The 27,122-nt window shown below is 40.7% G+C and overlaps 1 protein-coding gene across 2 annotated transcripts; it reads left to right on the forward strand.

The window, feature by feature from the left end:
- Nucleotides 1-719: 719 nt before the first annotated feature.
- KCTD3 (potassium channel tetramerization domain containing 3) lies at nt 720-26,817 on the forward strand. 2 transcript variants are annotated; one of them, XM_027681687.1, is made up of 18 exons: nt 720-862; nt 5,985-6,038; nt 7,478-7,523; nt 8,393-8,466; nt 8,927-8,985; nt 9,177-9,257; nt 9,945-10,079; nt 11,265-11,355; nt 11,617-11,807; nt 15,425-15,540; nt 19,388-19,475; nt 19,608-19,724; nt 20,844-21,014; nt 22,141-22,296; nt 23,265-23,361; nt 24,674-24,858; nt 24,960-25,098; nt 25,451-26,817. In XM_027681687.1, exons 1-18 carry the CDS (start codon nt 735-737, stop codon nt 26,031-26,033), a joined length of 2,511 nt encoding a protein of 836 aa, XP_027537488.1. In that variant the 5' UTR covers nt 720-734; the 3' UTR covers nt 26,034-26,817. The 2 variants fall into 2 exon arrangements, with proteins under 2 accessions (XP_027537488.1, XP_027537489.1); XM_027681688.1 differs by lacking the exon at nt 720-862 and adding an exon at nt 1,577-1,747 and having other exon boundaries at nt 25,451-26,033.
- The last annotated feature ends 305 nt before the right edge of the window (nt 26,818-27,122 follow it).

A 27,122-nucleotide genomic window follows, 5' to 3' on the forward strand; every position in this document is an offset into this window, starting at 1 on the left:
TCCAAAACACTTCATTGTCTGGCCAAGGCATCTTCATAGCTTTGTTCAATTCAGCTCTATGATATGGCTAGAGGAATAAACCTTTAATTTTCAAGGCATGCAAGTGAAGAAGTGGCCATATAACTTCAAGCAGTTTATTCCTAGGCTAGTCCCTTAACTGACTGCATTTTCAAAATATAATTTTTGAGCATGTTTTAACTTTATCCATATGTTCTTCCAAAAAAAATTAGGTTTAAATAGGGTGTGGAACCTCCCAATGGGTTTTATATCTCTAGATAAATTTCACTTAAAATTTAAGTTAAAATATCAAGCTGACATTTGCTTATTCCTCTCCTTGTTTGAGTGTAGGAATTGATCATAAAGCCTACCCTTACAAGTATAAACCATGATTTTATGACTTCCTTTGCTAACCACACTGTCATTTATTTCCACCCCAGTTTTTCTTCACATGCTGTGATAGATTTTTTTCCCCTCAAACTGCATTGTGGGCTCAGATTTGTCATGTCTAGTATTTTTGTCCTTTAATTGGTGTGGAATTTCATCGATTACTGTGGGGTGCAACCCAGGCTTTAAACTTCACTGTGCCACCACTGCCTTCTCATTGAGTTTTCAAGGAATTTTCTGTTTCTATGCCTCTCTCACATGGAACTGGCATTTACTGGGGGCCTGAACTCCCTAGCCTGGGATCCCTGTGGGCAGTGGGAGATGCAAGGCCCAGGAGATCCTCATTAGCCATGGCTTTTACAGATCAGTTAGGCTGGAAAATATCTCAAAGGTCATCAAGTCCAATCTATGACCAAATACCACGTCAATTTGACCATGGCACTAAGTGCCACATCCAGACTTTCCTTAACACCTCCAGGTACGGTGACTCCACCACCTCCCTGGGCAGTCCATTTCAAAGTCTAATCACCCTGTCTATGATGAAATTCATCCTAATGTCCATTCCACACCTCTCCCGGTGCAGCTTAAGGCTAGGTCCTCTCGTCCTGTTGCTGGCTACCTGGGAGACCGACTCCCACCAGGCTACTGTCTCTTCTTTGGGTAGTTGTAGAGAGCGATAAGATCATCCCTGAGATCCCTTTTCTCCAGGCTGAACAACCCCAGCTCCCTCAGCCACTCCCCACAGGAGTGCTGTGTTCCAGACCCTTCACCACCTTCGTTGCCCTATCCTCTTTATTTTAGGCGAGGGTCGCTGTCGCCTGATAGCGGTACAGGCTGCTCCCCCTTCCTTAAAGACCACCCAAAACCAGAATTCCGGTGCTGTGGCTCCCCTCCTCCCGGGGCGGGCGGGCTCCGCCAGCCCCTTCCGGGCGCGTCGCTGCCCCCGCGGGGCGTTCCCTGTTCCCCCCGCCCCATCGGAGCGTCCCCGCCTCCCCCGGCCGGCCCCGCTCCGCCCGCTCTCCGAGGCGTTTTGGGCCGCGCCGGCCCATCTCCCGCGCTCGGTGCTGCCGCGTTGCCATGGCGTGTTCCTGCCCTGGCCGGGCCTGAGCGCCGGGGAGCCCGTGGGGCCGCAGCCCGGCCGGGCGCTGACCCTGCCCCGGCCGCCGCTGGCCGATCCCCCGCCGCCTCCTTCCCCGCCGCCTTCGCCTGGCTGCGCCGCTGCTGCCCTCGACCGCGAGGTTCCGGCGGGAGGCGGCGGCGGGCGCCGGCCGGAGCAGGCGGCGGGGAAGATGGCGGGGAACGGCGGCGGCTTCGCCGGCGCCGGGAGCGGGGAGATCATCCAGCTCAACGTGGGCGGCACCAGGTGAGCGGGCGGAGCGGGCCGGGCCCCCGGCGCTGCCGCAGGGCGGTGTCCGGCGCGTTCCAGCGGCATTGGGGCGAGGGGCAGCGTCGCGGGGGTCCTGCCGGGGGCCTGCCGGGAGGGACGCGCCCCTGGCCGTGGCGGCCTTCAGGCGGGGCCGGCAGCCACCCCGTCCTGGGAGGGCGGCGGTGCCGACTCGCCTGGGACTGCCCGTCGAGGCTCCCTGGTCTCTATTGCTGCCGCCAGGAGGGCCTGGATGAGCCTTCCCCCAGCACGGTGCAGGGGAGCCGGCCAGGGGTACCTGGAAGTGGACACGGGGAGTGTTGGCAGCTCCGCGTGGTGTCTACCCGCTGTGCCCAGGCTGTCTAGATGCGTACGCTCTACATACATCTCTGGGAATGCTGCTTCTTCAGGGATAGAGGATAGAGAGCTTTGCCTTGCCATCACATCCACAGGCTCCTAGTGAACAGTCTGCCTAGCAGCCTCAGAGACTAAGGTGTTAAAAAGATTGAAACGATACTGCTGGTGTTAACCAGAATAAAGAACTGCATTGTTTTCGAATCTACGCTGGAAGCGTGGAAGCTGGCAGATGTAGACGTTTTCGCAGGCTGAGGCAGGGAATTGTGGGACAGCTGTGGTCAGAATGTGTGATAAATAGTGCAGATATTCCTGTCAAAGTGCTCAGGCATGAAATCATTTGTATTATCGTAGCTGGTGGAAACTGAAATAATGTGCCTTCCTGAGTCTGTGCATGACATGAAGCCAGCTACGAGTAGTAGGAACTACTTACTACTATTTTAAGATTTTTCTTCCATTACCCAGAATGTGAACTTGGTCTGATAATTAAATTGGATGTTGCAGCCTTTCTCAAAGTATAGTGCAATAGAAGTTAATGCAGAATTCCTTTGTTATGATAAGACATTAGGAACCTGGTTCTGCACAGTGAAGCTGCTTGTAATTTGCATAGCAAAACTCACCTGTAATGATGCTTTCAGGATAACTTTGTTGTTGGCTTGGACCAGATTTTGTGTTATGCTGAATAAGGTTCTTCAGTGAACTCTGTCTCTGAAATTATAGGCCAGTTTGTCTTTTAGGTTTTTATTATGCATGGAATCGCGAAGATGCTTCAATTTCGTGATTTTAAATAGATCTTCCTTATTAAATGCCTCTGTAGAGAATAGAGAATTAGGTATAGAGGACGAATCAGGGAAGAAATAGATATTCTCAGAGGGTTTGCCTACACAGAGAAGTATGAAGAATAAGGCAAACTAACAATTGCATGCATTTAATTTCTAGCTGAAGATCTAGATTCTAGTCAACGGATATCATTCGGATGTAAGGAGTAGGAAATGTATCCATGGATATTTCCCTTTTAATAGAGAGACAATGTACCTCTGTGTAAGAAGTTTTGGTCTTTTGCAAGGTCAGCTTCCCTCAGATACATTTGAAAATGTTTTTCAGCTTGCAAGTGCAGGTGACTCAAAGCTGGCAAATGGAGTGAATGATCTGGACAGCAAATGGGCAAGCGTGGAGTACTATACATGGTTCCTCTTCATTAGTTTCTATTACCCTTACTAGAAACCTGAAACTCTTAGTTTTGTTTGTAGAGTTTTATGAGAAGAGGAAATTAGCACTGTCCTCTGTCTCTGACACCAGTTATTCTGTGGAGCATCTACTACAGACCCTAGCTTTCCATGTTCAGACATGAGGTTCCTGCTGCTCCCTAGGACTGTCAGGGCTTCTCTGTTGTGTGCAGTTGCTCCAACAGTTCCTGGTCTCAGCTTTTGTGAATTCCTTTGCTGCGAGCACAAGCCGCTTGCAAATTACCATTCACAGAAATTACTGTAACAAATTAAGAGAATTCTCTCGACTCTGTATCTCCCTGTGGTTGTGAAGTAACTCTGCAAGCACAGTAGACTGTGAGAATGTTTGGTTTAAAGCTGACACTTAGCATGTCTGTTTCCAGATGCATATATTTTCTTTAAAATAACTGTAGGCTGCCACTTGCTTAAGAGTATTTGAGGATATTGCACTGGGTTTGACTAATTTTCCTTATACAATGTCTGTCTGACCGCTGCATGGAGCTGCAGATACACTTATACGTGTAAATGTTGCTAGCTAAGCTTCTTTATGCATCCTGGAAAGGAGCACTCTGTCTTGTTGTTTACGTAGATTAATGTATGTGTATTAAAAGTTCTAAAGTATGTGTTAGTATGAGGTATTGCTTACTAAACTGGTACCATAGTGCTAAATTACAGACAGAAAATCCTTGTGCTGCCTAAATCCACTGCTAAAATTGAAAGAAGCCAAATGTGGAATTGGTTGATGGCTCTCTTTCCTGTCCGCCTTGTTGTGTGACTTGTTCTTCTGGAATGTCTGTCTCAAATTTTGCTACTAAGCTCTTTATCTGACTTACAAAGTACTAGAGTGGAACCCAGCTGGTCAAAATGCCAGCAAAACTTGAACGGTGGCACTTCTGAAGAGCTGACTGTCACTCATGCCTATATGGAGACATGTGTCCAGAGCAGAAATTGTGCTGTAGTGTGTTGAGAAGATAGTACTGCCAAGTACTCAGACACCTTTTCAAGGATCTTGAATGTCTCCATGGTCTCATCAGACTGTTGTTTCAGAATTAATTTAGCATTTATCATTCAGTGTTGTAGAAAATGCCAGTTAGCTCTGATTCTAGTAGTTCTCTGATATCTTTCTGCCTATATATGCCTTTCTGGGACCATAAGTCCTCTGGTTTTCTCATTTTCCTTTTTTTTTTTTTTTCCTGAAACCACAAAATAAAGTTGTAAAGTGTTTAAACTATTAGACAATAAAAGCCTTTATATTATGGAGACTTTTAAAAGGGCTAACTGGTGATGCTGCATCTTTGGAGTTACGAGCAGTGTCTGGATTAATTTTGGATAAAATTCATGTAATTAATTGTTTTTTCTTATGCACATGCTATAATATAGTTAGATGAATCATCCCTTACTCTTAAAGCAAAGAAGGGTAGTGACCTGTATTGCTGTGCAAAACTGCAGATGTACTTAGAAGTACGTTAGAAGCGCTTTTTTTTTTTTTTAAGAAAGGACTTTGTGCATGTTTGTGCTTAGAATGCTGATACTGCAGGTTTTCTTGTTAAGAACAGATTTGCCATTGTTATATTTGCAGTGAGCAGATACACAATACGTGTTTTATGCAGGATGGTAGTTCCATATAGTCTTTGTGTTTCTGCCTCTTAGGGAATATAAAGGGGGTATAAAGTAATGTTTTTTGTTGACCTTTTTTTTCTCCAGAACTGGAAAATACTAACAGTGAAAACTAGATAAATTATGATTAAGTACTTTTATTCCAAAAGTATTTTGTAGTCCTGTGAAACATGGAAAGTTGTAATGGAATTTTACTTTTGCATATCCTTTTTTTTTTTTTTATTAATGAAGAGGTCAACAGAGGTTTCTTAGTCATGGCACTAGTAAGAGGGTATGTACAGCCAGAGGGCTGATGCAGAGCATGAGCTCATTGTCCAAGCTGCCACTCCAGTTGTCTTCCTTCATGTTAAACCCAGAAGAAGTAGAAAATAATCCATAGTTATTTATTATGTAAAGTACTGTCTGGCATCATAAGTAATATTATAATTTGTATTATCTTATAATATGAATCAGAGTAAACACTTTTTTTTTTCTTTTAACTGTTATTTTTCTACCTCTCTGCCCCCTTTCCCCCCTGCCCCAAAAGGGGCCCAAATAGCAAAATGGCAAATAATTAAAGTTACTGTGAAATATTAACTTGAAGCTCATTGTAGTCTTTTGCAGTGCACAATGTAGCATGCTTTGATTCCTTAGTAAGAGTATCATGCAGTTAATGACAAATACAGCACACTGCTGATAAATTTATATTTAACTGTTTGGGTTTCCTGTGTGTGGAGGAGCATTTGTTTTCTGTGGGTCTTTTTTTGTAAGCATTAATGTTGACAGAGTATGAGAACCAGGAAGATACAAGATGTCTGGGACAATCTGTTAGAAACATATCAAGAATGAAACTTTTGGAGTCTCCAGACAGTCCTGCTTAATGCTTAAGGACAGTGTGCAAAGAATCTGCAGCCTCTTTGAGTCTGTGCAGACATTTAAATGATCTCGGTCTTCCCAAACCTGTTTGATATTAGCTCTTTAGGAGAAATTAGGAATTTTAGATAAGGCAGACATACTTCCGATTTTACAGCGATTTTGAACTCGTAACTTTGTTTTCCTAGGTTCAGCACTTCAAGACAAACACTGATGTGGATTCCAGACTCTTTTTTTTCCAGGTATTTGTGATATATTATCATCTTGAACAAAGACAAATTAGCAGTCATTAAAAAAATTATTAATGTTCTCAGTTCTTAATTTATGTTGTAAATAGTCTTTACTGGGGGAAAAAGCATTAAGGACACTATCTCAAGAAATGGGACAGATTCATTTGAAATAGGCTGTTACCTAGAAGGCATCTTCTTTCTTGAACGTAGCCACGGCAGCTTATATGTGCTGAAGAGTTGTCACTTTTTAGATAGAATGTTGTGGAAATAACACTCCAAATCTGCAGGAAAGGAAGATGCCACTGACTCTTACTATATACACTTGTGATCTTACTGGCCATATGCAGTAGCACTGCCTTTGATGTGTGGGGTTTTTTGGGTTGTTTGTTTTTTGGTTTTTTTTTTTAGTTGTTGCTGTAGTGTGAATTAACTCAAAGTTTTGAGGATTCTAACTTGTGATACAGGAGCTGTTGAATTATTGAACATCCTCCTTTCATGTCACTTCTGCAAGTTGTGCTGCTTATTGTTTGCATTTTGTGCTGTAGTTGCTGTACCTCTATCACCCCAAATAATCCTAAACACATAAAGGAAAACAAATGCTAGCAATTTTGCTTCCTTACATTTAATTGTTGTACTCTAGATTTCTTTTATTAGAAAAGTCTGACAGCTGACATAGGCAGCATTACCTGGTCCTGTTTTACTGAAATGTTCAGATAAATGAAATGCCGGGGAAATTTCACCTTCTTTGAGGCACACAAGGAGGGAGTCTCATGCTATTCCCCCATCTCTCAACACTAAATATGCTGTCTAAGAATCTTGTCCTAAAAGTCATCCAACACTGGAAAATCCTAGAGATAATTGTCATCCAGACTCAGGTGAAATCTTGAAATAAAGCTGTTGATGTTAGTTAGCTTCCATCTTACCTAAAATGAGATTTTGGCATTGTGTTTTATATGAGTTTAGAGCAGAAATACTTTGATCTGATAGAAAAAAAGCTTTGAAGTAAAATTGTGTTAAAAATAATCCATCCCATTCTTGTCCAGTAAGTCCTTGCAGGTTGGGTTGTTTACTTTTCCGTTTTGCTTCAGCAGCTTTTACCAATTTAACTAGATTTTTAACAAACTATGTAGCCCTCTGAATGCCTGGGAAAACTTTTCCATCCTTTCCAGACTAGGCTTCATGTCTGTTTTCTTTGGGAATATTAAAGTCCTTAAGATGCAGCTCTCAACCTTTCCTTAGGTGTGCATGCACTGCTGCTTTATTCAGCAGCAATATTTCACCCCCTCCGGCTTTCTGCCTCAACAAGGCGGTTTTCTTTGCTCAGCTACACTGTTTCATCAAAATGTAACCAAAAGTACACAAAGAGACCAAACTGACTGAGAATGTTGCTATCCTGTGTTTGTGGTAGTATATTTCTGAGGGACATCTAATGAAGATTTCCTCTGTTTCAGTTTGCTGAGTGGAAGAATTTCAACACTAAAGGATGAAACTGGTGCTGTGAGTAATAAACCTACTGTAACCCATTAATTTAATGTTATGCTTTTGGTTAGGTTCTTTCCTAAAACATATTCACTGTGAGTGCTAATGGGAGTTACACTGCTTGAGTCAGGCTAAACTTTCATGAAAATTAGTGACATCTCTGGCTTTCTTGGTTCTCAACTTTGTTTCAAGGTAAATGAAACTGGAACAATGTGCACATTTCTGTGCTCATTCTGTGTTGTACAGGTAATGCAGAATCAGCAACTGTACTTTCCTTACACAGGAAAAACTGCTAATTGCTGCATTGTAAGGAGGTGTAATTTTCATTAGATAGGCATTGCATATGTAGTTGAGTAATCCAACATGGAAATGTTGGGGTTTTTTGGCAAATACATGTAGCAAAATGACCGTTTCAGTCTGTGTATGTGTTAGTCTTAAATAGGAAACTATAGTTACAGTAATGTTACTGAGTGATAGTGAGAAACAGAAGTAATTTGCTAAAAATGCAGAGGTAGTTTTAATGGTAATTGACTCAATTTAAAAAAGTCTAAACTTATCTTGAGATCTTATTACATTTACTTCATTCTGAACACAGGATAGAAAGTGAGAGTATCCACTGGCTTTTCTGGAGGCTCTAGAACCTCAAGAACGCTTCTATTAAGTGCCATCTATTTGCAGCAGTGTTTGTATATATGTCCTTTAGGAATGTTGAATTAGTGGATAGCAGAAGAAAAACGAGAGCAAAGAAGAGGCCCAAAAACTGTGGGTTTTGTTTGTCTGCTGACTGCCTCATCTTCCACTCCTCTTTCCCACATTCAGCATAAAAAGGCATTTTAGTTGATGGTTGCTCCATAATAGGGCTCAAGTACGGAAATTTTTCTTTGCAGATATTTATTGATCGAGATCCAGCAGCATTTGCACCTATTTTAAATTTTCTTCGCACAAAGGAGTTAGACTTACGGTAAGAAGTTTTAATTATTTCAAGTGAAAATTGTTTCAATCAGAAGCATTAGAAAACCTTTTCAGATGAGGATTGTTAAGTTTTAGTCATCTGGCTGGGTACCTGGTATATGACTCAGCTCCCTGGTAGCTGTGGGGCCATGTCTAGCATATGTGTATGGCATGGTGGAGGGAGATATGGTGGCATTCCATTTTTTTAGTAGATTCTTGTAATTTAAACCACTTCTTGCAGTGTATTTCTTTGTTTCTGTATCCTTGTTTTAATGAAAGCTAAGTAAAATTAATCACTCTGTAATCTCAGACATCACATGTTGAATGCATTTTGTGGTAATTCTGTAAACTGTTAGGTAGCTTGATATTTATATTGTGTAATGTCCGGTTATATGCAAGTATTTATGTTCAAGGTCTTGACTCACTTTGTTCTTGACGTTTTTTGTTTTGGGTTTTATTTATTTCTCTAGAGGAGTGAGTATTAATGTTCTCAGGCACGAAGCTGAATTCTATGGAATCACTCCTTTAGGTAACTGGTTTTTTTATCTTAATGTAAGGTCGTCTGATATTTATTACTGTAATAATGGCCCACTGACAAATCTGGGCAGTTGTGACACTGAATATTTTCAAAGTAAAGTTTATCAAAAACAAGGATATTTGAGATAATGTAATGTTTCCAAGGAAGGAAAAGCTATGGTCATATTTGGGTTTCCTTCTTAGTGAGAAGATTGCTACTCTGTGAAGAACTGGAACGGTCATCTTGTGGCAGTGTCCTTTTTCATGGCTACCTACCTCCTCCAGGTATTTTTGTATTTTGTATTTGTCTGATGTTTGCAGTCACTTATTCCTTTAGTTTTTAGAGGTGACTGGTTCAGGTAGTGACTCTGGGTGACAAGCTGTTCAGAGAAGGCCTTCCTATGGAAAGCTAAAGATGAATGGTTGAACCGAACATTATTGTAATTAAAACCCAAGCTTTCATCTGTATGAAATGTCACATACTGGGCAGGGAGTGTGGCATGTTAGTACTAAGCAGGCTGTGTTTGGTAGTAGACTAAAGCGGAAGTTCTTCAAGTGCATTTCATTGTAATGTTGGGAGCATGTAGTTCTTCCTTCTTTCTGAAGGTGCAGTTACCTTGGGTATCCTATGTCTAGGTGAAAAATCACCATAAATGAGCTTTCCTTACTAATAAGAGTAGCTGTTAGACTTTTTTACTTCTCTGTAGAGATGAATACAACTCAATGTTAACCTGAAGTCCAAGGGGTATCTAGCCAATTTTCTGACAAGTTTTCTGAAGGTAATTCCCTAAATTGTGAATGTCAACATTTTCTATTTCAGTGTTACAATATTGCCTGATTTTCTTATAGCAAATGAATTAAACTTTACATCAAAATGCACAAGTATTAATCCTGTATTTTGAAAGTGAACTGTTATATCTGTTATAAAGTTTAAGGAGTGAGACAAAACATCTCTTTTCTTTTCTTTTATAGGCATTCCCAGCCGTAAAATAAATAATACTGCTGGGCCACCAGCTGATGTTAGAACTGGTCAGAATGAGAGTGAGATGCTTGGAGGTGGTGTCCAACCTACACTTGCTGGTACTGGGGAAGGTACAGTCAGGCTAGGTGAGGAATGTGTTTTAAAACCAAAACAAATTGCAAAAAACTTAGTGACTGTATCTGGTTTAAATCTTTCTTCTATGTTTGCCTGATTAAAGTTGCTGAATATTTAGTTAAACACTACTCTCTGTACAGCATTTAAGGCTCACTGCTGCACAATTAAGACATGAGTCTTGAAGGAAAAGCAAATCAAAGTTCTTCATGCAGTCTGTACTAAAGCCATGATAAAAACCAGAGAGACCGCTGTCTCTTTGGTCTTTGTTCAGGGCCTGCTTCCTGCTCTTCCACCTCTTTCTTGCTCTTGGTGCCTCTCTTGCTGTGCAAGAGTCAAGTTTTTAGAGGAAATGTAGTCTTCACAAAAAAATTTTGAGACTTGAATTCTGATGTTTTCCAGCTTTTGACTTTGCAAGCAAAATTACACCATTAGAAGTGTCTTATTTCTGCTATAATCCTGTAAATTGTAGCAGTGTTAGGAAAATCTAGAGTATGTAATAGGTGAATCTATTTCCAGGTAATATAAAAATAAGGTTATGAGTTGCTGATTCTTCTCAAACCTGCTGCAGGTTTGGAAGACAGCAGCCTTGGGGAAAATGAAACAGAAGATGCAGTCTTTGGGCATTAGTTCTTTAGCATATCAAGGCTGAGAGCTAACTTGGGGAATTAAAATAACCACTAATTTCCAGTGCCATCCAACACTTCTGCCAAACCTAATTTAGTTCTAGATCAGAAACAAGCATGTTCCCACTAGATAATAAATGGAGGAGCTGTAGGTGTTCTGAGATATGGGAAATTTCAGTTTAGCACTCTGGAACAATAAAACAGGTTTGCACTGACTATTTGGAAAGAACTTTCACAAAAGAGAAAGCATTGTTTCTTAATTGATTAAATTCCTCATTTTTTTACCAATTGGACAGGTTTTAAAACTGAGGCTTGTACTACCCTCTTTCTCTTTATGAACATTTTACCGTGACACTCTGCCTTGTAGTGATGATGAAATGTCTTCCTTCCGTGTAAGAACTGTAATAGCTGTAAGGATTGTGAGGAGTAATGCTGGTAACTAGAATCTAGCTGAAAATGTTTCTTGAGAAACTTAATTATCATAGTTTCTGTTCTCATAGTTCTATGCTATTATAGATGTTTCTGCTCATCTGATATTCATCACTTGCCTAACTTCAGCTTTGTTGTTTTTAGGATTTCCTGTGGACCCACGGAAGGTCCTAATAGTAGCTGGCCATCACAATTGGATAGTAGCTGCCTATGCCCATTTTGCTGTTTGCTACAGGTATGAATAGAGTTGCTTGTCAGGTTACAGGAATCTAAAAAAATATGATCATTTGCTATGAGCAAAGCAAAAAGTTTGCATTACTCTGAAATGGCAGTAGATAAATTGATTCAGTCTGATCCTATAAATACATGAGTTGCTGCTCTTTTTTTATGCACATTGGTTCGGGGTTAGACTGGGTTGTCTGTTTCTCAGTCTCTGAAGACTGGGTTTTCCTGGATCTTTGACATCTGCTCCCTGTTCTCTTCTTTGCCCTTCCAGAATTAAAGAGTCATCTGGGTGGCAGCAGGTGTTCACAAGTCCTTATCTGGACTGGACAATTGAGCGAGTGGCTCTCAATGCGAAGGTGGTTGGAGGACCTCATGGAGACAAGGACAAGATGGTTGCAGTTGCCTCGGAGAGTAGCATAATCTTGTGGAGCATTCAAGATGGTGGAAGTGGGAGTGAAATTGGTAACTATCATTACCTGAGTTTTTTTCTTATGTGTGCGTGTTTAGCCAGAAAGGAGACCCTATTTTGAGGCATGTGTGATCTGTAGTGTTCAGTATTCACTTTCACAAATTGACAAAACAAGCTATAGTACAGCAACCTGTTAAAATGTATTAACCTTCTGTTTTGCACCAGGAATACTTTCTCAAAATAAAAAGAAGAGAGAATAAAAGAGCAGTCTGTTTACTAACAGATACTAATACTTACTGTTCAGTTTGAGGATTATATGTCAAGATTCAAATTAAAAGTTAAATTTTTCTCTGGACTTGCATTTCAATCTAGAACATAGGACAAAGGAACTAAGTTTCTGAGTTGGAAAACTACAGATACAAAGAGATTCTGCTATCTTCTTTCCTTTATGTTATTAAAGCAATATTTTTACACAAAAAGATTTTGGTTCGCTGTCAAATGTCTTTCATAAATGGAGTTTGGAAGATGAAAATTTCTTGGTTTTAAAACTCAGGTGTCTAGGCAAGAAAAAAGCACACTGTTTTGTTAAAAATACAGGAATTACTGCTCGTGCGCTTTGGCACAGGACACACCATTTGGGAGGCTGTAGAAACAGCAACAAGATGTTTTCAGAAGTAAACACTCCTTGCTACTGATCTAATAGCTTGTCTGAGTCACTTGTTCAAATACAGGGCAAATTTGGGAGGCAGTGAAGGCAACGGTTTTGATCCATGTGTCTTTAAGGGAAGAGCTTACTTGAAAGTTTCTCAAGCAATTTCTAGCTATGTTAATGGCTGTTGCTTTTTTTATTTTTTTTATGCTTGAATTGAGTGGAAACACTAAGTAGATTTGAAGATGGGGAAACATAAAGGTCTGGCCTGAGATAATTCAGCTGTGTACTGCTCTTTTGCTTGTGACTCTTAGAGGTCTTCTATATAATCATGGTCAGCAAAATGGAAAAGGAGGTTCCATTGTATTTAAAAAATATGTATAAAAGATGTGTCTAACAGTTGAATATGAAAAATTTTTATGAAACACAGGGAGTAATTATTGTACTTGAGAAGCCTTCTCTTATAGTCCCCTTGACCAAATCAAAGGCAGGGAAGAGCTGGAATGACAGCTGTACTCCTCTAATAGGCATTTCTTTATCACTGTGCTATTACATTCCTCCTGCACTTTCTGATTTCAGTTAGCTGTTTGTGTTACCTTGGGATTTGCAGTAAGATATGGGAAGCAGCATCTTGGATTTTTGGAAATCCAGTGCAAAGAGGCACAAAACCCATAAGTGGGCTTTTATTTCAAATAAAAACTCTAAAATATGCCAGTATCATAAGGTTCTGATAGCTCAGACTATGATTGAACGTGGCAACAAAACTGAAGGAAGCACTTTTGCTAAACAGGCTGTACTGCATCGAAGTGACAACTGTGAAACAAAGGAATTGCCACTTGGGGCAGGAAGAGGAGGGAAGCAGAGAGAAAGTGCCTACAGGATGGAATCTTCTGTCAGACTAACACTGACCAAAATGTATTGTTCTTCTTTTGGACAATAGGTCATGCTGATTGATTTAAAAAACCTAAAATATGCTTGTGTTTAATAGTAGTAACGTGAATATAGCTGATTTGTTTCCTTGTAGAGGCAACTGCTTGCAGTCCTGTTTTGTATTAGAGATACAGTACATTGCTGTTATCTTGTGAAAGAAACTACTTGTTCCAAGCAGTTGCTGGAGCCTGGCGACACCATCCTCAGAAAATTGTGTGGGCTGGCATCTTTGTGATAGAGCTCTCCCAGAGCGCTTTCTTTCCTTTCAATATTACTTACATAAGACACTGCTGCTGGCTTGCTGCTGTAAGCAGTATTTTACTGAGAGGGACCCTTAGGACAAGAGCCTGTCATTACATATAGTGTTGTCTCCCCTGTGGACAGGTCTCCAGATTGTTGAGCCTAAGCAGGACTGACACTTCAAATTCCTCCAGACCATTCAAGCTGTCTTCCTTGATTTCCTTGAACCTCATCCTTCTCTGGAGTAATCAATTCTAGTTGTGTCTGTGGATTTTTTATTATTGCCTTTTTCATGTGCCCTGTACTGCTGAATCTTATCTGCATTGAATGATTGTACTGTGCTCTCGAAAACAGTTTAGCATCATAATTAAAACATAAATATATATTGAGCTTCCTGAGATTCCTTCGTAGGGTGTAACAGAGGGCTGATTCTTGGCTGGGAATGGCACTCTGTTCATTTGAATTTGCCCAAAACAATGTTGGGAAATTTTCCAGCTATTGGGTACTCTGTTTTGACAACATCTATCTGCTGCAGTTAAGGTATATTAGTGAGGAGTAATATAAATATGTAGAGTGAGCAGTAAGGAATGGGAAACTTGTGAGTGAAGCTTGACAGTTGGTAGTGTTCTAATGTATCCCCATTACTTTTGTACTTACCAGACAGAAAAACATAAGCCTGGAATTATTTACAAACCAAGTTAATTACAGAGTCAGTTTGCTGGACATTATCTCAGACCTTTTTAGTTTGCTGTAACTTTTAAATACTTGGACAATGAGTAGTACAAAATGTAGTATGCTATCCAAGTTTGCAGTGCAGTGAAAATTATTCATGTTGGATCTGTGATAAGACTAGGAAGCTCTAAAGGATCAATTTTCTGGACAGCCTCAGATGTTAAGGTCAACTATAACTGTAGGCATCAATGCCTGTCATGTTCTGCACTGTTTTGATTTTTTTTAAGTGAAATGTTCTCGGTCCCACATTTCCTTTACTTGGAAGGCTAGCATTTGCTGGTAAGTTTTATCTTCCAAATTTGAATAATATGTGATGATTGCTGAAACTGCTTCCCTATATATCTTCAAGTTTTAATAGTCTCATAGCCTGAACTTTCTGCTCATGGCCTACAACCAAACTAAGAGATCTGGAGATACAAAGGAAGGAAGGAAGGCTTTTACAGGCTGCTTATTTTTCTGGGTTCAAGTATTTCTGCTAAAAGAGAAATTAGATTGTATTCAAGTAAGATCACATTGGAGTTGTTCAGTCTTTTCCCAAGAATAAGGATAAAGCCTTGTAGCCGTATTTAATTTCTCAAATACATTTTCAGAATGTCTGTTTGACTGGACTTTAAAAAAAAAAAAGCATTGAGAACTTGTAATACTTTAACAATTAATTGCAAACTAGTACAGCACAAATTTGTGTGTCTAGCAAACCCCATTAAATTTCTGCTTCTTAAATGACACTTAATAGTCTCAGGTAAAAAAACCAACCGCAAAACAACAAATTCCTGCCTGCTGTAATATGATTTTTGTTTATTTATTTTAAATCCTTTTGAGAACTCAAGGGCTGTAGAAAAATGATTGCATGTTTTCATATGGGCTCTTCTACCTTCTCCTGCCTCTCTCCTTCCCAAATAATGATGGTATTAGCAGAGATGACATCACACTGCCATTTAATTTAATGAAACCCAGTTTTCTGCTTGAATGGTACCTCACCTAGAACGCTGCAAACCCAGTGTTGGCTGTTCTTTACTTGCTACTCTAATACATGTGATGTGATAATAATGGAGAGATTCCATTGTTACTGTTTTTTCTCTTTATTTTAGATGAGCTTCATAGACTCTTCATTTTTTGTAGGAGTGTTCAGTCTTGGAGTCCCTGTAGATGCTCTCTTCTTTATTGGCAACCAGTTGGTGGCTACAAGCCATACAGGGAAAGTGGGAGTATGGAACGCTGTGACTCAGCACTGGCAGGTGTGTTCAATTCAATTTTCTGCATCACTTTTTATAAGCTGGTATGTCTTTCTAGTAAAAAGAGAATAAAATAATCTAAAAGCATGTGGGAAATGACTGTCATAAGGTTTTCAACCCTGACTTGTTACAGAGTTTATCACCTGGGTATCTCGGTATTGTGTCTGTGAGCAGAATGTTGAATTGCTTGGTGGTACCACCAAGCATACTTTTTAGGCTTTCAAATGAAAGGATGTGATGTGATTTTGGGTAATAAATGTCAAGTATGTGCATATTTAGACTTACAGATTACTAACTTTATAAAAATGCAGTAGGACCCTAGGAAGTAAAATTGTGAGGAATGAATGACAGCAATTTCTGCACCATCTGAAAGAAGAAAAATATAAGAAGGCAATCTGTTATCTGGGGATCTCAAGAGCTGCTTTACAATAGGAGACTCTTCTTCATCTTGTGTGTGGATGCTTCTGGCTGTGCTTACTTTACTGCTGTTGTCAGAATGCATAGAGAGATCCTTGGAGTCTGAGAAACAGTGGAGCATTCAAATAACAAAGCTTGTAACACAGCTGGATGTACATTGTTGTGGCACAAAACCTGGATGCAGTAAAAGTCTCCAAAATGCCTTGCAAATCTCAAGAAGCAGAACTGACCTGAGGCTGCTGCACTGTTTACTAAGTGCTAATTCAACCCTTAAGTGGCAGTAATGGTAACAAATAACACAGATAATAAGTGTGGGGATAGCAGTGCTTCTGCAGCGGAGACAAACATGTTAGTATGGCCTTGAATTAAACAAAACATTATTTAAAGTTCTATTGATGCCTTGCAAAATCTTATATTAAGAGACAACTTAATGCTGTGTGACAAGCTCGTGTTTAATGATATTTTCTAAAGGAACAAGTCATAAGGAATAAAAACTGATGTCCCATTCATCATCTTTGTTTCCAGGGGGAGCTGCAGAAATCTTTCTGATCACATTAATAGTTCCTCAGTTTGACTAACTATTCCTTTGGTGAAAGCATTTCTTACTGAAGAGTAGAAAATCTTTGAGAGGTTTATGTGCCAGTGTCCTAAAAAAGTTTTTTGGCTTTCTAATTTTTTTTCCAAGTGGATGAGAGTAGCTCCCTTTAAAAAAAAAACAAAACAAAAAACCCCACAACTGAAAAAACCTCAACCAAACAACAAACTAATAAAAAAAGCCACACAAAACCAAAGCAACAAACAAAAAACCAAACCAAACCAACCTTGTGTTTCAAGGTGCTTTCTATACCTCAGGCTCTTTTGTTAGTAAGAAAAAGAAAAAAACCAAAGATCTTCTTATAGATCATCATCTCCCTTTAGAACACAATCTCCTTGTGTGGGGGTTGATCTTACATTTCCTAATGCAGATATATGATATTTGTGTTGCCCATAGCTCTGGACTCAGGATGTAATCATACTTGCTTCAGTGAGAGAGCCTTTGTGGAACAGAATGTGCTGATGTCCCATTTTGAAGCAAGAACTTTGTTTCCTTTCAGGCTGATGTCTTTCTGAGGTCTACTTAAAGGAGGCTTAGTTTGTGCAAAGCTATCCTTCCTTACATGGTGATCTTTGTATTCGATGTATTACACCCTGAAGATGTAACTCTGATCTCTGCATGTGATTGGTTCTTGCATCTTCCCATCTTGGAGATTTGAGGAGACTACTGAGGTGGTTTCCCTAGTACTTAATTCCTCTGCAGTGTGTCAATTGAATGCATCAAGGAGGAGGAGGTTGTGGGCACTAGATAGATCTGTAATGAAATTCTTAGCAAAGGAGAGCTTAAAGGAAGCAGAATATTTAGTGCTCTAGTGTAAGAGGTAACGTAAGGCAGCAGAACGTGACAGCAAACCTTACTCTGCAAAGTGAGGATTCTCACTGGTCTTGCTTTACCAGTGACTGTTGTATAGTGTTGCTCTGTTTCCTAATGAAAGTTCACATTTTGGCAGATGTAACTGCTGAATTGCCTCTGGTGTCCCTGTCGCTGCTGCAGAAGGAAGGACTCTCCTTGTTTTGTATGATCTTTCTGACATAGTTGATCTCTGCTCTTGGCAGCATTGTGGATCCTTGTGCTCGGACCTTTCCTTGCAGTTGTTATGTCTTCTGCAAGGTGATGACTAAAGTGGTGTATCTGTTGATGGGTTGCCTCTACCTTCAGTAGTTTTGTAAACTTTTTGCAGATGGCTGAGCTTCTGTATATACCTTTAATCTACGAACCAGAGAGTATGCAACACCTTGATCCATCAACTTAGATGCTGAGACTCTGCCATTCTGCTCTTGTAATCTCTCTTTAAAGTAGTCTGGGGAAAAACAAAAATCTCTTGAAACAAAGTTTTATGACCCAGATCTTTAGATGCCGAATTTAATTAGGTGCAGTATGAATTTGACTGTGTGGTGGGTAGGGTACTTAAACAGCTGTATCTGAAAAAGTACAGTGTGAAAGCTTTGAGATCAAGAATAGCCATTCTTTTCAGTAATTGGCAAGGATCCTTCTCCAGGTCATTCAATTATCAGTTATACAGGGAAAATCCAGGTGATTTTCAAGAACAGTTTATTTTTAGCATTGGATATGTGCTGATCTATGGCTGAATATAAGTGAGAGAAGTGCAGTTCTTTAAACAAAGAAAGGAGAGAAAGTGCTTCTTCCATGTCCCCCACACCTCCATCCTCTGGAAAATATGCAGAAGCTATATTCATGTTGCAGCCTTTTTTGTAAGGCAAAAAGATAGGTTTAGAATATGTTTTAGGGGCTTACAGACCATCCTTAGAAGTGAATACTGGTTTAGAGCCCTATCTCTTGGGGGTGGGGGGAAGTTTCTCTCGTTGTTTTGTTTTGCTCTGCTTTATCTGACAGATTCATTGTAGGTATTTTGCAAATGATTTTGCAAGTCTCTGAAGCAATTGGAAGGATGCTGCTGGTCAGAGAGAAATGAGAACTTATACTGAAATGTCCATAAATTAGTATTCAGTGTCGATTAAGTGAACTCACTGCAACATACAGAGTACAGGAAAAATGCCATGACTCTGTGCATGTTTGAGTCCTCTGGATAAAATGGCTTTTGGGTTTTTTTTATCTAGGGGCTGAAGCAAAAAAAAGAATTGCTTGAAATAGGAGATCTTATCTAGGATAACCTAAACTTTTTCTTTCCTTGAGATTTCTGTCCCACTTGGGGGAATAAGCACTCCTTTTAATCCTAGAGGGCAAAGAAAGGGCACTTGTAATCCCTCACCTTAAGTTGTAGACCGGTAAGTAAAATATGACAGAGCTGCCTTCCAGTTTACTTGGTGTGGTTGTGTACTGGAAGTGATAAATTGTAAAGGAACAAGAATTTTTTCCCCCTTATTATGTATCTGCTAGAGGCAGAGATCTCCATAGAGTTTGACAGAGGGACACAAAACTGGAGATAGAAGAAGGTGTAGAGAGGCAACATCTAGTTCCTTGGTCCAGCAACCTCTTAAGGTTGTCAGAGGGGAAAGAAGAGATAGGACAGAAAGTGTGAAATACACTCAACTTTGCGTATAGAAAAAAAAAATCCACTTTTGAAGATGTGGTTTAGCTGCAATGCTCTAAGCTTTGTGCTTTCACATGGAGAAGGATCTTCCAGAGCAGTTGTGCTAACTTGTCTGCATGCACGTGCTGAACCACTTTGGTAGAGGAATATGATCTACTAGCAGTACTTTCAGAATGCCATTTTATGTGTGAGTGTGTGTCCAGCAACCTCAGTCCAGTACCAAACTCAATCGTTGTTCAATAAAATATACCGAGAATGTCTGAAAACTGAGAAAGTAGCAACCTAAATTCTTGATTTGCTTTTGTTTTCCTTCCTGTTTGCACTAGGTTCAGGATGTTGTTCCTATCACAAGCTATGATACTGCCGGGTCTTTTCTGCTGCTGGGCTGTAACAATGGTTCTATCTACTATATAGGTAAGAAGTGGGAGCAGGGTGGAATAAAAAGGAGGTGGTAGTGAACAGCTTTTTTGTTAAACTCTTTAGTTGATTTAAGTTGCATCAGAACAACTCTGTCTAATCAAAATAATAAATGTCTCTTTTCCACAGACATGCAGAAATTCCCACTGCGAATGAAAGACAATGATCTTCTCGTGACAGAATTGTACCATGATCCCTCCAATGATGCTATAACAGCTCTCAGTGTCTACCTCACACCTAAAACAAGTCAGTATTCTATCACCATCTCTTCACTGAGAGTCTGTTAGAAATGTGCTTTTCTTTTTTCTAAATAGACTTTTTCTATTGCTTCATAGCAGGCCTAAAGCACACAAGGTAGCCTTTGACATAAACAAGGACTTTTTCTTCATTTAATCATCTTGAAATGAATGATGAACACTAGGCATAACAGTTTCCCCTTACAGCTGTACATCTGTATAAATAGGTACATGTACTTACATGTATGTATATATTAATGCTTGTGCATAATGTACCTTGGCTGGTTTTAAGGTTTTTGCACAAGATACGCACTTGGATTACGAATTGTATTCACTGAAATAGTTTGTGGTGAACTGGGGAGAAGTGGAGGGAGAAAACTTTGCTGTTGTGTCTAACCTTATAACCAGTACACTAGGAAACATTTCCACGTGCAGCTGGATGATGCTTAGCTATTGTGTCTATAATAGCTTTTTGTAATCACGATGCAGCTATTTTTTAAATTAAAAAAAGAAACCAAGAGCAGCAACAACAAAAGTCCAAGGCAAAGTTCACGGCTAGGCTTCGCAAACGAAGAATTGAGAAGGGCTCTACCCACATTTGTTACAAGCGCGCTGGTGGCTAAAAAGGCCAATACGAGATAGACAAGTCCAGTTGCACCAAGGCAAAATAAGACTCAAAAAAACCCAAACTTGGAGAAAGTTGCTACTTATAACTATATTGATACCAGAGTGACTTTTTTAACTATAGTCCTTCCTGGTTTATTTTGCTTTCCCATTTGCTTCCCACTAAGACAGAAAAATATACATTATGTGGCACGTATTGACCATATCACTGCGAGGCGTGCCAATATATCTATCATATGACTTCCAGGAAGGAGGAGGGAATGGGAAAGAAGGCTGTTAAGACGCTGTTGAAGAGTGTAGTATGGAATTGAACAAACCTTTGGTTATTCTAGTGGCAAAACAACCTCCCTGTTCATGGGAAAATAATAAGTAAACAGTGTTTAAAAAACGTATCTTTCTTATTTTGGAAGCTTGGAAATGCTGTTTTTTACTGCCCCTTTTCCCTGACGTCCAGTAACACAAACTTTTATTCCTGGGAAGACAACTGTGTTCTTGTTTGCTTTAGGTGTAAGTGGCAACTGGATTGAGATTGCATATGGCACCAGCTCTGGAGCAGTGAGGGTGATTGTACAGCACCCTGAAACAGTTGGGTCTGGACCTCAGCTCTTTCAGACCTTCACAGTTCATCGAAGTCCTGTTACGAAGATCATGCTCTCAGAGAAACACCTTGTGTCAGGTAATCTGCACACAGATTTGTATTGGCAGTTCTCCCCTCCATCTGAGCAATGAAGTTATTTGTATGCATTGGTCTGTAACTTGTGTTGTTCCCACATATAATAGAAATGAGTTGAACAGATTTGGGGGCAAGGAAAGGGCTAGGATGGCTTGGATCCTCTTTCTTAAAGTAGGCATTTTTAAAAGCTCTTATCAATTCAAAGGCCTAGGCTTTATTTGACGAGAAACAACTCACTCTTTCCTTTCTGTCTTATTCCAAGATTTCCGTTCATGGAAATAAAAGTCTTGTTGTTGTGGGCAGGTCCTTTAGGACTTGTCTTTTTTTAACAGCCTTTCAGGAGCTTCCTGGGCTGCAGCAAAATGTCCACCATCTCCTCCTGGGCCCTAGAAAAAGCCTTCCTGTGACTTCAAAGGGCTGTCTGTGTTTCTCTCCTCAGCAGTCTCCCAGTGTTTTTTGTGCTATCCTGTTTGTGCTATCTTATGCTCAGAAGAGGGTCTTACTTTCTGGAAGATACAGTCACTCCTTCCTCTGTAAGAATCTCTTTCACCCAGAATTCAGCAGCCAGGGCATGGCAGAGAAAAGATTTATTTTCTGCTGCTATCCTATTCTTTATAAAAAAAGGAACAGGAAACATGATATCCAGTTATAGCCCAGAGGTCATCCGTTCCCCTGCAACTTGCTGCTAAAACTCTGTGTTGGGAAGGGGCACATCTGTATGTACAAAAGTGAGTAACTGATGAATGAAATGGAAGAGGACTGTTGCGTGAGAAGGGTTCTGCTGCCAGGCTGCTCTCATGACGTGTCTTGTCCTAGTGTCTGCACACAGAGGACTGAAGGGTGCTGTAGGCTACTGGTGCTGACTCAGTCAGACCTTAGTGTTGTGTTTTCACCTGTTTCAGTTAATTTCTTAAATTTCTGAGGGAAGAGACAAAACTAATGGAAAACAGAACATCAGCAATGATTTGTAGACTGTTAGATAATTGTCTGGAGATGCTTTGTGACTTCACATTGAGTAATCAAGCAGAATTTAGTCAATCTTGGAAAAACTGTCATTTAGATAATCATTAGAGAAATCTATGTCAAAAATTTTGTCATCCCTTGTAAATATACATCTTCTCCTTTTTAGTTTGTGCTGATAACAACCATGTACGGACATGGACTGTGACTCGGTTCCGGGGCATGATTTCAACTCAGCCAGGCTCAACACCTCTTGCATCATTCAAAATCTTATCCTTGGAGGAAGCAGAGAGTCATGGCAGCTACTGTTCTGGAAATGACATTGGTAGGATGGCTCTTGATTGTGCTGTGCCTGTACATTCACTAGTCTCATAAAGGTTTAACAGATCTTCAGCTCTTTAACATAAAAATCACCTGATGAGTGTAAGCTTGTACATACTGCTGTCCTCTTGAAAAAATGGCAGGGATCTGTAAGATCCACCAGGAAATATTACTAGGCTGTAGAGAGTGAGTACACTTAAAGGACATACTCTAAATGAGAGAAAAAGGGACAAAAAACCTCTGGAATACACATACTGTACCTGTTCCTTGAGCAAATTGATGTAGCATTTCAATTTTGATTTAACTAGAGAATGAGAGAAAGCACAGGAGACTCTATTAAAGCAAATAGAGCATAGCAAAGACTGGGTCTACTGCAAATTCCAGTTCACTCTTCCATTGGGTTAAACAATGCATAGAAAAAATTCTTAAATGACTTTGAAGTTGTGACAAAGTTTACTGAAGCCTTGCAACTGCAGAGGCAAATGGTGCTAGCCATTGCTATAGCAAGGTACTGAAAGAATGGTAAATATGGTTACACAGGTAGTCTAGATTCCTTCGTGGTCAGAGCCTTGCAAATGAACCTTTAATGAATAGGATGCCTTGTGAACACAGGGTGGGGTCAGTTCTACGGCAAGAAATCTGATTAAGCCTTTAGACATCTAGGAGCTGGAAAATAACAAAGTACTTACTGTTATTACGGAGACTTAATGTAGGGTTTTTACTAACATAGTAATTCCTCCAGGAACACACAGCAAACTTAAGAATGCATGTCCCTTAGAACAACAAAGAAAGATTTGGATTTGTAGAGACTGCTAACCATTGGATGGCTTTTCCTAGCTATTGGTTATCTTTGGTTCCCTGCCCTGGCCCTGATGCTTTAAAATTGCAGTGGTCATACTAGTGATTCTTCAGGACTGAATGGGGAAGAGGGTGAGGGAATTGAAACAAACAAGTGATCTTTCTTTCCTCTAGGACCCTTTGGTGAACGTGATGATCAACAAGTGTTTATCCAAAAAGTTGTTCCTATCACTAATAAGCTATTTGTAAGGCTGTCTTCAACTGGGAAAAGGTATGTCAGTGCTGAGGGGTTTAAGTGGGAAAAGAGCAGGATTGTTGAGGTGGTGGGGTCTCCCTACTCCATGCTAAGTGCATGCAGCTGCACGTAGCAAGCTTCTAATGTGCTTGACAGCTCTGGCTGAACTCTAATTTGTGTGTTAGTAACAGAACTGTACTCAATGATCTATTATAACCTCAAAGCCAAATGGCTTTTTGAAAAATAGAGATATCTAATAGGGATATCAGAGACTCACTTCATGATGGCTCACCCTGATGAGCTCACAAAGCAAACAGTTCTGTGCCTCTACAGAATATATGACTCTCAACCATGGTACCATGCTAACATTAAATTTCAAAACTAATGCTGAAGTTGCTTGCGGCAGGGATTATGCTGCTCACAAAGGCAGACAGGGAAACAGCTTCTTACTTTCCACTGGGCTTTGAAGATATCAGGACCTTTAAATAGGTGGAGATACTGTCTTCTAGATCAGCTATACAATTATTTTCTTAGGTTTGGCTTCATAGTATTATACTACATTGCTGCCAACATAGTAAAAAAAAAAAAATTACCAGATAACCACAGCTGCTTTTCTTCCTCTTAGACTGGGGAGGTGGCAAGAGATCAGAAAGTTCTGTGCTGCTTCCTTTTTGCATCTCTTGCCTAATAACTTTGAATCTGGGTGAAAACATTGATGCCTCGACATTATGACTTATTTTGGCACTGCTTGGGTAAAAAAGTCTATACAAGGGGGCAGTAAAATAAATTACCTGCAGCACGAGTAGCTTAGTTTTGGGAGTTCTTTTTCCTTCTTCACTGCCCATAAACTTCTAAAATAAAGGGAAAAAAGCAATGCAGATCTGCCATGACAAGTGAAATTTTGGTTGTGATAAGACAAAAGTAATCTGTATAGATAACATTGGATTTATCTTCCTTGGATTTTTTTTGTGTATATGGTTAAATGTGCTGTTTCTGCAATTTAGTTTCCTAGAGTCTGCATATGAAGTTCTGGCATATGAAGGGGCTGGTTCCTGTCATTCTTATGAGAGCCTTAGATTTCTAATCATTGTAAACTGAAAATGGACATAGAACACGTGGGGGTTGCCTAATAAACAAGCAGTAGGACTGCAGATGGACTGGGGGTGGGAGGGGACTGTCTGCAGTGAGCAGTGTGCCAGTCACACAGGGGAAGGAATTTCATCAGGAGGAAAGGTCTTTTTCTGAAGGCAGGTTAGGTGCCTTCTCAGAAAGTTGAACCACTACTGACTTTGCTGGCCAAACTTCCAGGTGCAGTTATTATGGTAACTCGGCATTTCTCTTCCTGTAGGATATGTGAGATCCAGGCAGTCGACTGCACTACCATCTCGTCTTTTACTGTGCGAGAATGTGAAGGATCCAGCAGAATGGGCTCCAGACCACGCCGCTACCTCTTCACGGGGCATTCAAATGGCAGCATCCAGATGTGGGACCTGACCACAGCTATGGACATGGTTAATAAGAGTGAAGACAAAGGTAAGTTGTGTTATGCCAGGACCATGGTGTTTCTTTTTCATGTCCTCCCATGTGCCTGACTGCAGTAAATGGACTTGGCCTCTAAGAGCTGTCTCTTTCAGATGTTGGTGGCCCCACGGAGGAAGAACTGCTCAAGTTGCTTGACCAGTGTGACTTGAGTACATCTCGCTGTGCCACACCCAACATCAGTCCCGCCACCTCAGTTGTTCAGCCAAACCGGCTTAGGGAATCTAATTCCAGGTAAGTCACCAAGGGTGGCACCAGCTGCAGACACCAAAGGTTTTACTTTTCAGGTAGGCAAAGAGGGGTTTGGTGACTTCAGTGCGGTAGCTGAGCCCTTGAATTCATGCCCTAAGTAGCTTGAACTACACACAAATACTCCTTGATTTCTGTTGGTTTGTATGTGTGCAGATTGAAGTATCCTGTGAGAATCTGAAGTGATCTGGAAGTCCTCGTGCGGGGGCTGTGATAAGTGTATTGCTACTGTAGTGCTAGGCAGTGGTGGGTGGGAGTAAGGGTGTGCAGAAGAACTGGCTGCTATTCTCAGCCTAACATCTGCTCTTCTTATCCTTGGTTGTTTATATTTTTGAAGCCTCCAATTGCAGCACCATGAAACAATCCACGAAACTGCCACATATGGTTCTGTGAGGCCATACAGAGAAAGCCCCCTCCTGGCAAGAGCAAGGCGGACAGAGAGCTTTCACAGTTACCGGGACTTCCAGGCTTTTAACTTATCCAGCAAAAGCCCAACAGAAAAGGCAGCTGCTGCAAATGGAAATTCAAGCCAGACAGAGGCCAGGAAAGCAACAGCTGAGGGCAGTGCAGCTGAGAGGAAGGCAGTCCTGTCAACAGCATTTGAAGTGCGAGGCACAGGCGTGACAGATGCAGGTGGGTGTTGCAGTACAGAGGTTCACCGTCTGCCAGAAAGTTCTCTGGATCTCAAAAGAAGAGGACCAGAAGAGGAGAGTGAAGCCAAAGCAGAAAGCAAAAAGAAAATGGGATTTGAAGGAGCTGGTTTCCTGGGAAGGAAGAAAGTGCCTCTCCTGGCCTCTGCACCAGTCCTTGCTGAAGGTGGTCCTGAATTACCTGGTGCAGCTTCTCCATCACCTACAAAGACAGCTGCTTCACCACGTCACCGGAAGAATGACTCATCCTGCCAAGACTACGGCTTGTGAAAATGGGACTGGTGGCAAAAATGAGGTGCAGGTGCCCTCTGGCTGGTAGCAGGCATAACGTTACGTGTTGTGGGTTGTTTCTTGAATGGGATTTTGTTCTGATACCAGAATAAAAATTGTAAGGTTATGAGAAAGTACCTGGCTGCTGCCAAACCTTTGAAGGGTCGTCCACATCAACATGTGGCTTTATGTAATGCTCCAAAATGTAGTACGGTACTTGGTCCAAAATAATATTGTGCATTCTTGCGTAAATGTGGTCAGGCATGTGATATGTTGTGATTATTTTTGTTTTGGGAAGGGAGGGTGCTAAAGGAAAACTTGGTTGCTGAGTGGAGGATGTCTTTTAGATGCAGCCACACATTGCTCTGCAGAGCTGCTGCTGTCTTGGATAGATTTTGCCGAATTCACAGGGCTGCCTCTGTAGTCTTGTTTTATGAATGGGATCATTGCTCTGTATGCTGCTGTCTGATATCTGAAATGTTTTGTGCAGGTTAAGGAGGAGGCTATTCAAAATAGCATATTATTTTGCCTCTTAGTCCAAATAAATTGCCAGAGGAGTGTTGCTTGTGCTTTCTGAAAATGTGCGGTATCAGATGATGGGTTTTGCTGTTTGTGACTGAGAGAATGCATAAAAATATGCTTGACAGAATACACAGAACTGGCAGGCTCTTGAGGGCTTCCTTGTCACTTTCTCTGGAAAAGGGACAGAGATGAATATGGGAGTAGGTTTACTGTCATGGTGTAATAATTCTCAATTACAAGTGCCTTGACATGATATTTCCTACCTGTGTTGCACTGGCTGCTTGTTGTTTGCTGTAAGTTTACTGCGGATGGTGAACAAGTTTTATTGCCTGTAGATTAATAATACATGAGCAGAAGGGAAGGGTGTGACAGCAACTGTTCAACAGGGAGTGTCTTAAGAGGTTTTCTACCTCTGAAAAAGCATGCTTGGAGTTAATCATTAATTAATGGCTTGTTTTGTTGTTTTTTTTTAACTTGAGCCGAGAGGGTGGGGAAGAGGGAGTGAGAGAACACAAAGGTTGAAGCAACTTCATAAGAATTCCTTCACTGCTGTTTATTCATCTCTGC

This window comes from Neopelma chrysocephalum, unplaced genomic scaffold (assembly GCF_003984885.1).
Source record: "Neopelma chrysocephalum unplaced genomic scaffold, ASM398488v2 Primary Assembly neopelma1_61b, whole genome shotgun sequence".
NCBI lineage: Eukaryota > Metazoa > Chordata > Aves > Passeriformes > Pipridae > Neopelma > Neopelma chrysocephalum.

Bases quoted from the DNA above. Each gene is read 5' to 3' on its own strand.
- KCTD3 (XM_027681687.1), top strand. From the start codon at position 735: ATGGCTTTTACAGATCAGTTAGGCTGGAAAATATCTCAAAGGTCATCA. The intron at 7,524-8,392 runs GTGAGTAATAAA...TTTTCTTTGCAG, and splicing joins TAAAGGATGAAACTGGTGCT to ATATTTATTGATCGAGATCC. The intron at 10,080-11,264 runs GTGAGGAATGTG...TGTTGTTTTTAG, and splicing joins GGAAGGTACAGTCAGGCTAG to GATTTCCTGTGGACCCACGG.